Below are 15,481 nucleotides of genomic sequence, written 5' to 3' on the forward strand. Positions count from 1 at the left end.
AAACCATTTTTCACCAAGATTAGGTCTACCGTACTCCTTACAGAGGTCCCACTTGACAGACCAAAAGGTTTGACGAACGGGGTGTAGACCCATTTTTTGATACAAAGAAAATGTTTGCACCCAAAAGCTAAAACTTTTTTCACCAAAGCCTTCTACATACCCATCCGGTGTACCCGCAGCATGGAGCACCCTCACACGCACAATTAAGGGAGAAAACTGACCCCTGCATATTTTTTCCTTATGCACAAATAGAAAATAGAATAGTATAAATGGAAGGGCATAAATTAAGTATTATAAATTCTTTCTATACTAAATAAATCAAGATATCCCTATCAATCAACAAAGGGGCTAATTGCAACATCAAGACGCGCAAAATTAAAGAGAAAATTGATCCCCACATATTTATTTCCTTATACACAAACTTGACTTATGAATATTTTTTTATTTCCTTACTTATAAATCACTCATACGGATAAATAGGAAATAGAGTAGTGTAAATGGAGAGGCATAAATTTTAAGCAGTATAAATTCTTTTCATACTAAATCAAAATATCCCTATCAATTAATCAAGGGGCTAATTGCAGGTGCCCTTATTGCCGCAGGAAGCCTTTCAAAAAGCATGATGTCTATCTGCCTTCCATCACCGCACCTATAAAGTCATACACCTCTATGGTTAATCATTCACCCCATTGTTGCCGCTACCACGCCAAAAATCTGGTTCCATCTGATTTTATTCCAAGATAGGACCTCTCCGCCGATCGGACGAAGCCATCCAACAGGACGTCGCATCCAACACCAAGGTCTACCTCCTGCCCATGTTGCAATGTTTGTTGTGCTAGCAGTTTTATGTTGTTGGTTAGGCAGTAGGTGTTGTTCATCATGGCGTTGAAATCATATCTTAGGTCATCGGCGTAACACATCGTCCATGTTTCCCTGGTCATCCGGCGTTCCCTGTTATCCCTAGCCCTCCTAACATCGCACATTGCATGGTCGTCAACACCAGCGTCCATTGTCCTGGAGGTCACCAGCACCCGTTGTCCCTGGAGGTCACCAGCACCCCTGTCCAACTAGAAGCCAGCCCTAGAGGTGAGAATTAAGCTATGCTGGTTGTTTCGTCACTGGATGCAATGGTGCACAAAAAATTGTAGAGGTAAGGTTTTGTTATCCATTCAAACGTTTCATTGATTTTTTTTCTTACCTGCATTCATGCATTTGAATGTTTACTTCGTCACCTGTGTTGATCCTCACGATCAGTGCCCCTAGCATGCTGCTCGCCACCATTGCACCAGGACGCTAATCGGCCTGCCACGTTGATGATAAAAGATCGAGCTCTTTGCTGAAACTCCAAGAGGTAAGGGGTTGTTCTCATTTAACTTTTTATATTTTTTAATATGTTGCTTATAGGAAACCATGTATTTTAGGTTTCTGTGTTTATAGAGATCCATGATCCTGTAGCTTTCTTTTTTATTATGGCTCTATGCAGACAGTATATTTTGATTAGTTGAATATTTCCTAGCAATGGATGGCCGTCAAGCATTTGAAGATATCATAAACACATTTCGTCGTAAGCGACAATTACATGAGGAGCCTGTTGTCCATGATATTCATGATATTGATGATGGTGTTTTTTTCTCATATCTTCTTTTAATAAATTGGTATTATAAACTTTATGCTTTATGGTTGTGATTAATAAGCAAATGATCTATTCATGGTTCCTTTACGCAGGTGATTCCACTGATTAAAGGGAAGCTAAGCGGCAAAGAGCATGGCAGAAGTACGCAAGTCCACCAGCTGATAAAAAAGTAGAGTTGAATGCAAAGAGGCGGGAGAGTTACCATTGGAAAAAAGCTGAGAGAGAAACTGCTTCAAATAAACTCATGTAAACTGTAACAAACCAGGCTAGGCACGCTGGCTCACCTCGTCCCTCGCCAATTTGTTGGCTAACTAATTCCATAAACATCCACGTGTAAACAATATGCTTCCATATTTAATCAAGGGTTGTCTTATATAGATACTAAATGTTACTTTCCTTTTAGACTTTTAGATAGAAAATATAATTGGTTATTCCATCGCGCAACAAATGAGATTTTTTAGTAGTAGTTCAATGCAATCCAATCATTTTTAGACAATTTAACTTTAAACACATGCATGTGGCACGTACATCTCCACTATACTAGTGTACCCAGAAAAAAGAGAAGGGTCTTTACCATTACCATCACTAGTATCACCTCTAGTGGTTGGCGTCCTTTTAATTGTCACTTAGTAGTGGATAGGTTTGTTGAGGATATAATCTCCCGGCCTTGTTCATGCATGATAAAGGTCGCTTTTCATAGTCCAAACTTCAAAGGCTTTGTGTGCTTTTGTATTGAACTCTTTTCTCTACAACGTTGAAGGATTGCCTTACGGTATTAGCAATGTCTTATTAACCGCATTTGAACTGCGTGCACATGCCGCATCTATATTGGCATCACATACAATAATTAGTAGTAGAAGTAAAGTAACTGAATGGTATGAACGAAAGATTTAGATTTAACTCTAATAAAAAGTACACAACAAATTTTGTTCCATATAATTCAGCATAAATAAATCAAAATAGAAGTATAAACAACCTGCCATTGTTAATTTGAAAAACAAATCACTTAGACCATGATAATTAATTGAATATGTAGCCAACATTGGACAGGATAGGTCAATTCGTTCTCTTCTATCGTCATACACTGCATTTTTTTTTTGGAAAATATCACACGCTGCATGGACGGCTATTTTCATGGTCAATTTACTAATTTGGTTTACCATTTCCATAGCATATCGACGTCAGGAATCAACCCACGGCCTCGCTGCCCAGCGGCGCTCCTCCCTGTTGCCTCCTCCTACTCACATCTCTTCTACCAACTGGTGTTTCAGATCTCGCCCACCGCCGCTCCCTGGACTCTGCACCTCAGCCTGCTGCTGCCGCCGCCGCCAACTCTAACCTGCACGGTAAGGTGTGTGATAGTATTTGTTACAGGCGAACGTTATTCCTCGGTTCTACGTGGTGTGGTGGTGTCAAATTTTCGCATCCGTGGGTTCATCAATCTCATAGTCCACTGACCACTGGTCTCAAGCGGCAGCTAATCGGCGATGTTCGCGACGGCGGCGCGGTGGGCGGCGAAGAAGGGGAAGCCGAAGATGGCGCCGATCGAGCTGACGGCGCCGCCGGAGCAGGCGCAGTCCATCACGCGCGCAATCTTCGATGTCGTCAGGGAGCACGGACCGCTCACCATCTCCGACGTCTGGGATCATGTCAAGGTACATGTGATCGCCCACGCAATCGTTCAGGCTTTCCGTCGTGACCCACGCACGCAACCTGTTCGACAGAATGTTTCCTCTGAAAAAAAAAGACGGTGAGATTGGTCTTTGCTCTCTCGTCTTCAGGATGTTGGCCTTAGGGGACTGAAGAGCAAGCGGCAGATGAAGATCATGCTGCGGTGGATGAGGGAGCAGCAGAAGCTCAGGCTCATCTGCGACCACGACGGCCCGCACAAGCAGTTCCTGTACACCACCTGGTTCACCAACCCCAAGAATGCGCCGCAGAGGCCCAAGGTGGAGCTCAAGGCTAAAGCCGAGCAGCTCTCCCCTTTCCCTCCCAAGCAGCCGTGATACACGACCAGGTTCCCGTCCGCAATGCTCTCTGCTCTGCACTTATTTCTGCTGTCCTGGCATAATGTTCCGAGTGGAGACAGACGCTGAATATGTTGACACGAACAATATAGCTTCTTGTGGGCTTTTGGCTATATTGTTTGTGCAACCTCCATTACTGAACAACCAGCGGTCTACCAAGTGATGACTAGTTGTGTGTCTTCTAAGTTTCTTACCATCAAGGGCGATTTCCTGGTTAATCAGCATCCTCTCTTTAGCATGCAACAAAAGTGAAGAACCATGCAACTTTCTTCAACATCTCTGGGCCTCAGCAGCGGGGAATAGCAAACTGTACTGAAATACAAGAAATTTCAGATATTTTCATGAAATGTTGTGAGTACGTACATCTGGGGCTCATGCTGTTGGAATAATCTATTTTCCCGTGTTAAGTGGCACATATGTACAACAACAGACAATTATACAGCTATACACTTTCAAGTTTCAACATTGTTCATTTAGGGCTTTACACAGCCATCCCATATGAAAGCTGCAGGTAATTGTTCGGCATTAAAAAAATCCAAGCTCCTCATGATCTTGGGGTTCGATACTTGATTTGCCTTGCCACGTATCTCTACAGCAATAAGATAAAAAAAATTGATCAGGACAACAATTTCCAGCTGCATAAGTATATGAAGTGGACAGTGGGCATAAATTCCTAGCTACAAAACATATGAACTCTTGCATACTGACCAGCCTCCTTTTCAGTTCCAAAATGGACTTTTGCCTTTCCCGAGCAAAGTATTTCATTGACTGCATAATAAAAGGGAGTGAGATAACTAGATATAGTTAACAAAATTCAAGTTCTAGCGGACGAATGGTTTTATGCTGATTCGTACCCCTCGTCGTTGGACCTCAATTGATCTTCGCAGTGCTTCTCTTTTTGTTAGCAGATTACTGGATGATGATTTTTCTGGGCGGCGATAGTTTTTTCCACGGTAAAGTATTATGGAATGGCTGGTTGGAAGCTTTTCTACTGCTATTAGTATACCACCTGTCTCAACCTCAAGCAGATTCGCTGTGTAGATGATTTGGCGGGCTTGATTCTGCTTCGTAATTACTTTCACAACCTCTTTATGTTTCCAGTGCTGATGAATCTCTTCAATTACACCACCAAAGATACCACGCCTTCCTGCAGGGGAAAAAACGATATTTAGATTCAATAATTATAGAAAGCTAACATGGCTGTTGGTGGTCATTGGTACCTAGAAGAACAAGGCCATCCATTTTGCGGCCAATCCTGCGGAACATTGCCTTTTCCTCTTCTGTCAAGAGTTCTTTATCTGCAGACTCCTCTGAAGGGCTCCAAGAACTGTGAAGCTTTGCCAGTGCCTGGTTGGATCTTTCAATCTTCTTGTTAAGCTGCAGAAAATAAGAGTTATATTACAATTAAATGACATTAGAAATTAAGACTTCAAATGAGAGCATGAGATGCTTCACATCAACATACAATGGAAAGCTTCCATTCTTGGTCTTTCAGTTCCTTTTCCAATCTATGCTTCTCAGCCTCTAGTTCAATGATAGTGTTGGAGTTTTCAGTATTTCCATGCACATGGTCAGCTTGGAAGTCCTGATACTCCCTGAATGTTCCTACAGAACTTTCTTCAGATGATAATCCACCGACCATCTGAAGAGAGTCAACTGCTTTCAGTCGAGCTTCTTCTTCCTTCACCTGTTCATCATGTACCTGAGCCTCTCGTTGAATTACAGTTTGAGCAACTCCACCAGGAAGAAAATCCTTGCCTCTATATAGAATAATAAAATCCTTGTTTCTCAATATTACGGTGCCTCCTGTAAGATGCTGCACTGAGGAGCTTCAGTGTTACACATGAAGATAAAAATAAAGTCCAAATATCAGCAGAAAGAAACGGATCTCTGATTAAAAACCACGTAAACTTGCAGTAAGAAACTAAGCATTCATGGTTACTCCAATTCGGTATGTACTCTAGATCAACAGACCTTTGATAGGACAAAGCTGGATTTAGCACATTACTGTTAATAAACCAGTAGTAATGCAAGGTAAACCAAGCTTCATACCTAACAAAGGAGGTGACTGGCAACATTCTTGGATTTTTCTACTTAAATGAAATGACTACAATGCACTTTGACAACACAAATGCTACCCATATCTTAGCACAAGATATTTTATCAGAAATAATTCTTGCCTTAAGGTTCCATGCCATTTGTTCATTGTTTGTATTTTGGATACCCACTTTCAGCGCAATTTTCGCTATAAGGCTTTTTTCCCAAAGCTTCAGTATAGCAGCAGCCAAACCCTGCAGTCTTGTATTTCTACCTGCCAAAGATAGGCAAAATTATAATTGCCTTGTTCATAACGTAGCGTTAAGGTGGTGAACCTCATAAGATGGTGAATATAGACAACAGAACTGGTTAACACAATTGTCAAGTGAGTGCATAGAAGGTGAAACATGCATAAGATGGTGAGACTACAAACTACAGAAATGCTTAACACTTGATGTGCATATAGAAAGCACAAATATAGGAACAATTTAATCAGATACTTGATGAATAGTGCATCTGGCAACTAAATACATACTCACCAAGGGCAAAATGTGTCGGCAAAGGGCGTGCAAGTTTGCGCAAGTATGTCAACTCCACATCTGCTAGTGTTGGTCTCACACCAGGAGGGCACTGCCTAAACGGAGTCTTAAATCCTGGAACAAACTCCGGGAGTAGATCAGCATCCACAGGCAATGGTGTGTTCCACCACCAGTCAACAAATCGAGGGCCCAAACTGTCCAATAATCTGTTGACTTCTCTCTCATAGAGAGTTCCCTTGACAGGTTCTTCATCCTTCTGACCACAAATGCTTTGATACTTTTCTTGGAAAGCATCATCTGCTTTGCTATTAGCATTGGTTAGCACTTCACCTTCGTTACCATATTCAAGCTGGGTTGTAGGAACATTGTATTTCAAATTTTGAACATCACTCATGGAATAGTGACTTTGCTTTGTGTTTTGCTGATAATTGCTTCCTCTGTAAACAAAATGTATGTCTCCTTTTGTCCAAACTACTAAGCCTCCTGTTTTTATCTGAGGAAAAAGGTAAGCCATCAAAGAAAATCATAATTTTCAACTCAAGACCAATAACTGAATAATCATACAACTAAAAGTGCTCAAAATAATTATGGTTGGCACCAAAATAATCTTTCTTTGTAAACAGACTATGACAGATTGACCCCACAAGGCACACATGACAGTTGTAAGCCCCCAAAACCATGGATGGAGTAAACAACAGAATCTAAAGAAAAACATGAAAGAGAGCAAAACTCAACTACAAGCAACTAGTTCAGACTTAAGAAAAGAGTTAGCATAGAATGGAATACTTGCTATAATTGTCACCTTTTGCAAGGAATGGAATAATGTTGCCAACACTTCAGTACAATTAACAAATTACTGATTGTGTAGTCCACCATAATTGCAGTTCACAATGGCACTATAATCACTTAGCACCGACATTGTCGAGTTATATATTCCTTCGCATCAATTCTACTCACCCTCCCCCATCCACACCTTCAACTAAATCTGTACCTGCCAGCTCAACGTTCTTTATGGCAGTGAGCATGGCATCAATTATCCTCTTGCAGCACCAATGTGGCACTACTTGCATCAAATTCACCTCTCCAATTTGCAGGGAAAATGAAAATCCGCAAAAAATTTGCTACCTTGTAGCCATATTGCTCTGATCGAAGCTCAAATTCAACTCTCAAAAGTACTTTGCGGAAAATCCTACAATGTGCGACAATAGTCTCAATGGTCTGTCTCACCTCCAGAATCTCCCTGGCGCGGTCCATGTTCCGGCGCAGCGGCTCGACGATGCGCACGGCGGCGAGCTCCTCGCCCTTGGCCCACTCCCGGCGCAGGTCCTCCAACACCTCATCGGTGACCCCGGCCTTCTTGGCCCGCGCCCACCTGCCCATCCCGCGCGCCACCCACCGCAGCCGGTCCAGCTCGCCGGCCGCCAGCTCCGTCTCCGCGCGCGTGGGCTCCCTCGCCTTCTTCTCCCGCCGCAGCGCGACCTTGAGGCCCTCGTCCCCCGCCGCTGCCCACGGCACCGCCCGGTGCTTCCCCTTCTCCGCCGCTTCCCGGGCCTGCTCCTGCGGCTCGACCGGGAGGTGGAACGGGACGGCGACGGCGGCAGCGTCATAGTTACGGGCAGGGACGGGGCGCGGAGGGTCGGAGAGCTCGAGGGAGCGGACGCGGCGGATGATGCCGAAAACGGCGCGGCGGGTGCGGCCGCCGGGTACGCCGGCGGTGAGGGGCTTGGCGGCCGCCTTGCCGCCAGTGTTTCTCGCCGGTGCCGGTTTGGGGCCGTGGTGGCGGAGCTTGCTGGGAGGAGCTGCCTCAACGGGGGGCGGAGGCGCCGCGGAGGCGGGGGAGGGGTTGTGGGTTGGCGTGGAGGGGCCGTGCAGCCACGGCGGCGGAGGCGGGGGCTTCGGGGACGGGGAGAAGAGTGGCAGCGGCGGTGGCGCCATGGCGAGCGGGCTCGGCTCTGCTCGGGCGCGTCGCTCACTCTGGCTCCGCACTAGTCTCTGGCGAGTGGGGCCGTGTGGGCGTGAGATAGGATGAGTGCCTGAGTATGAGTGGTCTGGGTCTGGTCGTCTGGGTTGGATTGGGGATCTTTCTGCCTGCACGGCTTGTGGCATCGCTGCTGCTTGTTTGGGCCTTTGGGCCGCCAGGCCTAAGGCTGACTCCAACGGAGCAGCATCCGGTCACGCAAAGCGAAAATGGTTGCCGCGTGGGTAGTATAGCGCGAGAACGTGGCTTCCAACAGGCCAGCCATTTGGACCAGCCAAAATCGCGGCAGGAGGAGAAGCAGCGAAACTGGCTGCTACTGTTCGCGCTAGCCATTGGTGTTGGGCCCACTCGTACCAACAGTAGCACGGCGGCTTCTCCCCGTCCCGCTCCCCCTCCGTCTCCATCGGTATCGCCTTCCCCTCCTCCCCGTAGGGTCGCGCCCAACGACAACCGCCGGCGGCGCACTTCCCTCCTCCCCGCCTCGACCGCCGCCGGCGCGCATCCCATCCTCCTCGCCTTGGCCACCGACGCGCCTTCCCCTCCTTCCCGCAGGGTCGCGCCCAGCGACCACTTCACCACCGCCGGCACACTTTCGTCCTCCCCGCCTCGACCGCTGCCGGCGCGCATCCCGTCCTCCTCACCTCGGTCACCGACGCGCGGACAAGGTGCTATCTTCCTCCCTGACCCTTTGCCTTCTTCCTGCTTCCATGTTGCGATGATTTGTGCGTAGAGCCGTAGATCTGGGGGAGGGGCAGCGACAGCCGTGGCAGTGCCCTTGCACAACTGTACCTTCATTGTACTTGATGGATTTCCGGTCGATGCTGCTTGCGGCGGGGGCATAGGATGTGATTGTGTTGGATTTCCTTCGATTTCCTTCGATTTAGATCTGGGCACGATTTCCTTCGTTGTAGTTGATGGACCTTGACAATGTGGATGTATATACTATTTTGCTAAGCACAAAACTGCAACTATGGTGATTATGAAATTTGCAACTATTTTATTGGCTGAAATGTGGTATTCTAATTGTGTAGGATGATTATGTATGTTTCTAATGAGTAAATATGAAGTAATCAGAATTATAGAGGAAAGGTTACTAACCATGTGAGCAAATATGAAGTAATCTGAGTTGTGTAACCTGTATTTTCAGTTTCAATTTCAGTTTCACTGCATCTTTTGTGGCCTCTGATGCTGATTGTGTTCGATTTCCTTTGATTTAGATGTGGGCACGATTTCGTTCGATTTAGTTCGTATGCCCTACTTGCCTGCAGTAATGGAGTCAATTATTTAACAAAGTATATACTTATTATTTCAGGCTGGAGAACCAATTCAATGGTTACATGTTTCAGGGTGGTCCGTCTCAAGGAGGTGACAATTCCAATGAGTTGTCATTACCTCTGCTGTCAACCATAAGGGAACTTGAGAAGGTATGTTTCCTTCCTAATTTGGATTTTGCATACCGTACTTTTTATGGTTCACTAATCACATCTCTGTTTTTTCAGTACAACCTTAACGGTGCATTTAGTGGATCAATGCATAACATGGGTGTACCAACTCAGCCTGCAAGTCCTCTTGTCAATGCATCGTTTCGTCTTGCTCCCACCGAGGACCCAGAGGTTGAAGAGGTCGATGGAACCCAAGTCTCAAACAATAAGGGGAAGAAGAGGGTTGCCCAGCGAGGAAGGTCATTCACCCACGAGGAAGATAGGGCAATCTGCTCAGCATTTCTGCATGTTAGCAAGGACCCTATTATCGGTAAGCTGTAGCCGATGACTTAAGTACTCCACTTTTCCATTGTCAAGCCTTTATGAGACATGCTATTTAACGTTACCACTACAGGAACCAACCAAACTTCTGCTGGGTACTACACGAGAATGCATCGACACTTCGTGGACAACAATGGAGTGAGTACAAATAGGACTAAGGTTTCAATAGAAAACCGGCGAGGAACAATTCAGAAGGCTGTGAACAAGTTTTGTGGCTTTTATGACGCTATCGAAAGGAGGAATCAAAGTGGCAAGAATGAGCAGGACAGGGTAAACCATTTTAAACATTTATTCATTTGTTATGTTGATTGTTGCGCACAATGAATGTTTGTTTGGTTTGGACAGATTAATGATGCCATCAGGATGTACGAAGAAATCGAGCCATGGCAATTCCATCACTGTTGGCTCATTCTGCGAGGAGAGCCGAAGTGGCACGCGAGGATGGTGGAATGTAACATGGCTCAAAGAGCTAACCAAAGGCCTGCCCCGAAATGCTCCGAAACAGAAACATGTTCTGTGCAGGCTGAAAGTACACTCCCAGACAGACCTGAAGGAAGGGACAGCGCCAAGAAGAGAGCCCGGATAATGGCTGATACCTCATCGTCAAGTGCAGCAATGGAAATGCTGCAGAAGATGCATGATAGAGGAGAGAAGAACGATGTAAAGGAAGATCAACTTAGGCACGAAATGTTCAAGATGGAGAGAGAGGGGCTTGAGCTGCAAAAGCTAAACTGGGAGAAGAAATGGGTTGCCTCGGAGAAGAAATGGGCAGTAATGGAGTCCAATGCCATGACGCGACAGAATGAGTATGAGTTGAACCAATGGAACGCGGATCTTATGGTCATGTCGCTGGATCTTGACAAGTTAGCGCAACCACTGCGTGCGATGTATCAGCAGAAACAGGGGGAGATCATGAAGAGGAGAGGCATCTCCACCCCTCCAACTAGTGATTCCTGAGTGTTTGTAAGCTGTTTGTGGCTTATGTTTGTAAGCTGTTAGTTTGTAAGCTGTTTGAGGCTTGAGTTGTACCAGAGTGTTCAACTATTTTTATTCGTATTCGACTATTTTTATAAGATGTTTGTGTGTTATTTACAGAACTATATTTTGGTAAAGCTGTTTGTCAGTTACTTACACAACTATATTTTGGTAAAGCTGTTTGTGAGCTCTTTACAGATGCTAAACCAGAAATATATACCACATTATATCATTAACTGCAGAGTACTAAAAGTGAATTATTACATAACTATTATATCACAATTAAAAGAGAACTATTACATAACTATTACATCATTATTAACACAGAGTTCCATGTTCCTGCCGGCCCTGTCTATTTGCAAAAGGTCCTGCATTGTTTCCATAGAGAAACCAAATGTGCTCCATGAGGTCTCGTTGCAATCTGTTAGACGTGGCCTTGTCATGAATTTTGGTGTACGAATTAATCAACTGAGAAATTTCTGGCACATCTCTATTCGGAGAAATCGGTGGGTTTGAAGACATCTCAAACTCCTGGTGATCGTTTTACAAATTTCTCTCATCTTCAATCCCCATGTTGTGTAGAATAACACTAGCACGCATGATGTCGTTTAGATCACTTTGGCTCCACAACCTACCAGGGTTATAAATTATCCTGAATCTGGACCGTAACCCCCCAAAAGTTCGTTCCACATCCTTCCTTACTGACTCCTGCCTTTCTGCATATACTCTCTCCTTTAGACTAATCGGCTCACTGTATGATTTTACCAACGTAGCCCAATCAGGGTATATTCCATCGGCAAGATAGTAACACATGTTGTACTTGTTTCCATTAACATCAAACTCAAATTGCGGTCTTCGTCCTTCAGCGAGGTCATCAAACACCGGGGACCTATGAAGCACATTAATGTCATTATGGGACCCAGGCAATCCGAAATGTGCATACCAGATGCGCAAGTCCTGCGTAGCAACAGCCTCCAGAATTATGGTCGGTTTGCCTTTGTGCCCCTTGTACTGGCCATGCCACGCAGTCGGGCAGTTAGACCATTCCCAATGCATACATTCAATGCTGCCGATCATCCCAGGAAAACTTCTAGCTTCATTGACTCGTAAAATTGTCTCAAGCTCACTTGCAGTCGGTGGCCTCAAGAAATCAGACTCATAAACAGCAATGACGGTTCTTGCAAATTGCTTCACAGTCTCAAGAACTGTTGACTTGGCCATGCGGTATGTGTCGTCGAACGAATCAGCTGGACTGCCGTAGGCAAGCATCCTCATAGCCACAAGGCATTTATGAATGGGATGGAAACCGCTATGCTTGCAAGCATTCTCGCATTGAAGAAAATATGAATTCTTCTCGGTAATCTTCTAGACCATGTCAAGGAATAAGGACTTTCTCATTCTAAACCTGTGCATGACAAGGCAATACATTGGCCATTAGTTTATGGAGCGTACCATCTCAAGAAATAAGGTAAAAGGGTGACAACTGACAACGGGAAAGGGTACATACCGCCGTCGAAAGTTCTTCGCGCTATACAGAGGATCATCAACAAAATAATCCCTCATGATTTGTTCAAAAGCTGCTTCTCTGTCACAACGCATAAATTTATGTCCTACAACCGAACCACCCCACTTACGTTTACAGGGTTCCAACGAAGCCAAGACAATCGAAGTTGCCATGCATTGTTCATCTTTCTTCCTTTTATTCTGCCAAAAAAGTGATTCCTTCAGGCATGACCAAGAAGACATGCTCGAGAAGTCTGTACAACATAGATCACACATTAAGTTTAGTACCACGATCATTACAAATAACGTTATGAAATCATAAACAACTAGGGATATGTTCAAAGCATAAGCACAAATACAAAGGAGGTACTCAGCTATGATGTATTGAAATGTAAGCACAAATTCAGAGAATCGGACCTTGAAGGAAACTAAGACTCCACAAGGATTAAGCAATACACTAGACTAAACCTCAATTAGCTCCTATCTCGGTGGTCATGGCCTGGCCTAGAGATTGTGAGTGGAAGCAGAGCGCCGGTTCAAGGTCAAGCCCTAAAATCAAAGCAGAGTGCCGGTGCGGACCTACATCGCTGGAGCCTGGAGGTCTCTTGCCGGCCGCCGGAGTGTCGGGGTCGCCGGTGCTTGGGTCACGGCGGCGATCGCGTGGAGGGCGAGAACTTTGCTGCTGTGGCGGCAACTGAAATGTTGAGCGAGGGAACTCCCGGCACTTTTCCTTTCCGTGGCGCAAACCAGGCTGGGCCAACGTCTCCAGCTATTTTAGCTGGTCCGTTGGAAATAGCAGGCCCATGGGTGGCAAGGCAAAATTGATGGGGCAGGCAAACTCCGGGATGGCTGGCCGAAATGGCTGGCCACTGTTGGAGTCAGCCTAAGCAGCAGGTAGATGTCCTTCCCCTGCTCTGCTGCAGCTGAGAGAAGGCGACAGGAAGGCAATTCGCTCCCGGTGCCGATTCCGTCGGCTCCTCTTCGCTTCCGGCGGTCGCTCCAGCGCTGGAGGTGACAAGGAGTTGCGGAATCGACAGCCGGTGTATATAACCCCTCCTTTTAGCACTAGTCTAGTTAGGTTAGGGTTGTGTGTATAGCAAGTAGTTCCAAACTTCCAATTTGTCTTTTTTATCCATGTCATCACTCTATTCTATGACTAATCATTTTTATTTCAGACAAATAATTTCATGAATTTTGCTTTTCTCTTTGGACTGCAGACACGAGCTTTGGTCACTATTCATGTACATGGCCGTTTAACCCGTGTACACGCTTATAGATGTCCATTCGGGCTGCCCGGCCCGGTCCTAGCATGGGTCCGGCATGGCCCGATCAACTTCATGCCGGGCCTGGCCCGGCACTACTCTCCACCGTGCCGTGCCGTACTGGCCCACGGGCTGCATCGACGGCCCAAGCCTGGGCCCAGAGGCATGTTTCGTGCCGGGCCCGCCTGTAAAGCATGAGCACAGGTAGTGGGCCGGGCCACCCCACAACCCGGCAAGTCATCCACCACTGCCTCAACTTCAAATTTCACAACCATTCACATTTCGCAAAAATTCAACAACCATTCAGAAATCGCAAAGTCACGTACTCACATTTCACAAGTCACGACTCACAACCAAACATCACAAATCAAAACAGGCACAGGAGGCAAAATAAGCAAAAGATCACCACTTCAAAAGAAATTATAGATCTGTTTTAACACTTGATCTATGTGATCATGTGTTGGTTGCCTCATTAAAAACCTTCCTAGGTAAAACTCACCCTTGTGAGAAACCCTAGGTTGGAAAAAAGAGTACATCCCAGATCTGTAATTCAAGTTTAGATGTTCATTATATATTTACATCGCATGATTACAAGAATAGAACACAAATGCAAAAGATAGCTCCTAGCTCTAGACTCCACACATGCACTTGCACTCTTGCATCTTGCTTGCCAAAAGAATTGCCGCCATCACTTCTTCCCTAGACAGACGACGCAGACCTAGTGGTGGAGACAGGCCTAAAAAATAAAGAGTCAACCATCACCAGGTATTGATCAACAAAACATGAATTCGTTGATAGTAGGACAGTAGGCCAAGTACTTACTGAGTATGAGTATCACCAGCTTGCCCTTCTCCATCCTCCAGGAGCTTGTTGGCTGCATCCTCCAGCTCTTGCATCCCCTTCTCAACCTCATGTTGTGCCCTTGCATCTTCTAACTCCCAATCTTTGATGCAGGTCAACATCTCCACCGAATGAGGCAGCAACCGTCGGCGCCGCTCCTCGATCACCCTGCTAGTTAAACTAAAGCAAGACTCCGAAGAAACAGTCAAAAATGGAGCAGACATGATATCTCTAGCAAGTATCAACAGAATGGGATATGTAAGTTTGTGCTCATGCCACCAATTTAGAATGCTGAAGTCATCATCAAAATATGTGACAGTGTCGCTATCCAAGTAAGAAGACAACTCAGAAATAGCTGCTATAGCACGAGAAAATATAGATGCAGTACCAGTTGAAGAACCAGCCCCAATGGAAGTACCAGGAGCCCCAAATATCTTACCCCATGTTGTTTTTTTCTTACCAGTAAATCCTCCTGCTTGAGAGTGCCTCTGAGATCTAACTGCACCAAACGTGTTTTCATATTTGTTACAAAATTTATATAACTCAGTTCTTACCTCACTGAAGTAACCAGAATAATCAGTACCAATAGTCTGAGAACATTATGAAAACCTCTCATCTTGGCTCTAGGATCCAAAATAAATGCAAAGGAATACAACAGAGATATATTCTACTAGTACTTGAGGAACTTCAATTCCATAGGAGTAACAATATTCATAAGCAATAGATCAGTCTCTTGGGCATATAAATGACCAACAAGATCAAGAATATGATGCAACATCAAAGGACTGGTTGGATAGTAAACACCAGATAAAGCAACCGTTGATTCATAAAACATTTCAAGAAACTCCATAATCTTCTCAGCAACAACCCAATGACCATCACTGAGTAGTGGCTTACCATTAACCACACCATAATTAGCACCAA

The 15,481-nt window shown here is 45.3% G+C and overlaps 4 protein-coding genes across 6 annotated transcripts; 2 read left to right on the forward strand and 2 right to left on the reverse strand.

Annotated features, from left to right (window-relative positions):
* The first annotated feature begins 2,808 nt into the window (after positions 1-2,808).
* Positions 2,809-4,123, forward strand: LOC112897120. 3 transcript variants are annotated; one of them, XM_025965318.1, is made up of 3 exons: positions 2,809-2,984; positions 3,111-3,288; positions 3,415-4,123. In XM_025965318.1, the coding sequence occupies exons 2-3, from the start codon at positions 3,121-3,123 to the stop codon at positions 3,637-3,639; spliced, it is 393 nt and encodes a 130-aa protein (XP_025821103.1). In that variant the 5' UTR covers positions 2,809-2,984; positions 3,111-3,120; the 3' UTR covers positions 3,640-4,123. The 3 variants fall into 3 exon arrangements, with proteins under 3 accessions (XP_025821103.1, XP_025821105.1, XP_025821104.1); XM_025965320.1 differs by having other exon boundaries at positions 2,809-2,979; positions 3,105-3,288; XM_025965319.1 differs by having other exon boundaries at positions 2,809-2,979.
* LOC112897119 (chloroplastic group IIA intron splicing facilitator CRS1, chloroplastic-like) lies at positions 4,027-8,270 on the reverse strand. The gene is made up of 8 exons (XM_025965317.1): positions 7,464-8,270; positions 6,237-6,729; positions 5,841-5,971; positions 5,126-5,476; positions 4,881-5,037; positions 4,515-4,807; positions 4,369-4,428; positions 4,027-4,249 (listed from the first exon to the last, which is right to left on the reverse strand). The coding sequence occupies exons 1-8, from the start codon at positions 8,169-8,171 to the stop codon at positions 4,205-4,207; spliced, it is 2,238 nt and encodes a 745-aa protein (XP_025821102.1). The 5' UTR covers positions 8,172-8,270; the 3' UTR covers positions 4,027-4,204.
* Positions 8,271-9,184: 914 nt separating this feature from the next.
* LOC112898199 lies at positions 9,185-10,934 on the forward strand. Its single transcript, XM_025966574.1, has 5 exons — positions 9,185-9,228; positions 9,527-9,638; positions 9,714-9,966; positions 10,051-10,247; positions 10,323-10,934. Exons 1-5 carry the CDS (start codon positions 9,185-9,187, stop codon positions 10,932-10,934), a joined length of 1,218 nt encoding a protein of 405 aa, XP_025822359.1.
* Positions 10,935-11,565: 631 nt separating this feature from the next.
* On the reverse strand, positions 11,566-12,227 carry LOC112898200. The gene is made up of 3 exons (XM_025966575.1): positions 11,896-12,227; positions 11,718-11,841; positions 11,566-11,583 (listed from the first exon to the last, which is right to left on the reverse strand). Exons 1-3 carry the CDS (start codon positions 12,225-12,227, stop codon positions 11,566-11,568), a joined length of 474 nt encoding a protein of 157 aa, XP_025822360.1.
* Between the last annotated feature and the right edge of the window lie 3,254 nt (positions 12,228-15,481).

Source organism: Panicum hallii, chromosome 6 (assembly GCF_002211085.1).
Source record: "Panicum hallii strain FIL2 chromosome 6, PHallii_v3.1, whole genome shotgun sequence".
Lineage (NCBI taxonomy): Eukaryota > Viridiplantae > Streptophyta > Magnoliopsida > Poales > Poaceae > Panicum > Panicum hallii.

Coding starts and splice junctions, on each gene's coding strand:
- LOC112897120 (XM_025965318.1), top strand. CDS start 3,121: ATGTTCGCGACGGCGGCGCGGTGGGCGGCGAAGAAGGGGAAGCCGAAG. Junction 3,289..3,414: donor ACGTCTGGGATCATGTCAAG/GTACATGTGATC, acceptor TCTCGTCTTCAG/GATGTTGGCCTTAGGGGACT.
- LOC112897119 (XM_025965317.1), bottom strand. CDS start 8,171: ATGGCGCCACCGCCGCTGCCACTCTTCTCCCCGTCCCCGAAGCCCCCG. Junction 5,477..5,840: donor AAATGGCATGGAACCTTAAG/GCAAGAATTATT, acceptor TCCTCAGTGCAG/CATCTTACAGGAGGCACCGT. Junction 4,429..4,514: donor TTGAGGTCCAACGACGAGGG/GTACGAATCAGC, acceptor TTTATTATGCAG/TCAATGAAATACTTTGCTCG.
- LOC112898199 (XM_025966574.1), top strand. CDS start 9,185: ATGGTGATTATGAAATTTGCAACTATTTTATTGGCTGAAATGTG. Junction 9,967..10,050: donor TAGCAAGGACCCTATTATCG/GTAAGCTGTAGC, acceptor TTACCACTACAG/GAACCAACCAAACTTCTGCT. Junction 10,248..10,322: donor GCAAGAATGAGCAGGACAGG/GTAAACCATTTT, acceptor TGGTTTGGACAG/ATTAATGATGCCATCAGGAT.
- LOC112898200 (XM_025966575.1), bottom strand. CDS start 12,227: ATGAGGATGCTTGCCTACGGCAGTCCAGCTGATTCGTTCGACGACACA. Junction 11,842..11,895: donor ACGCAGGACTTGCGCATCTG/GTATGCACATTT, acceptor TGTGCTTCATAG/GTCCCCGGTGTTTGATGACC.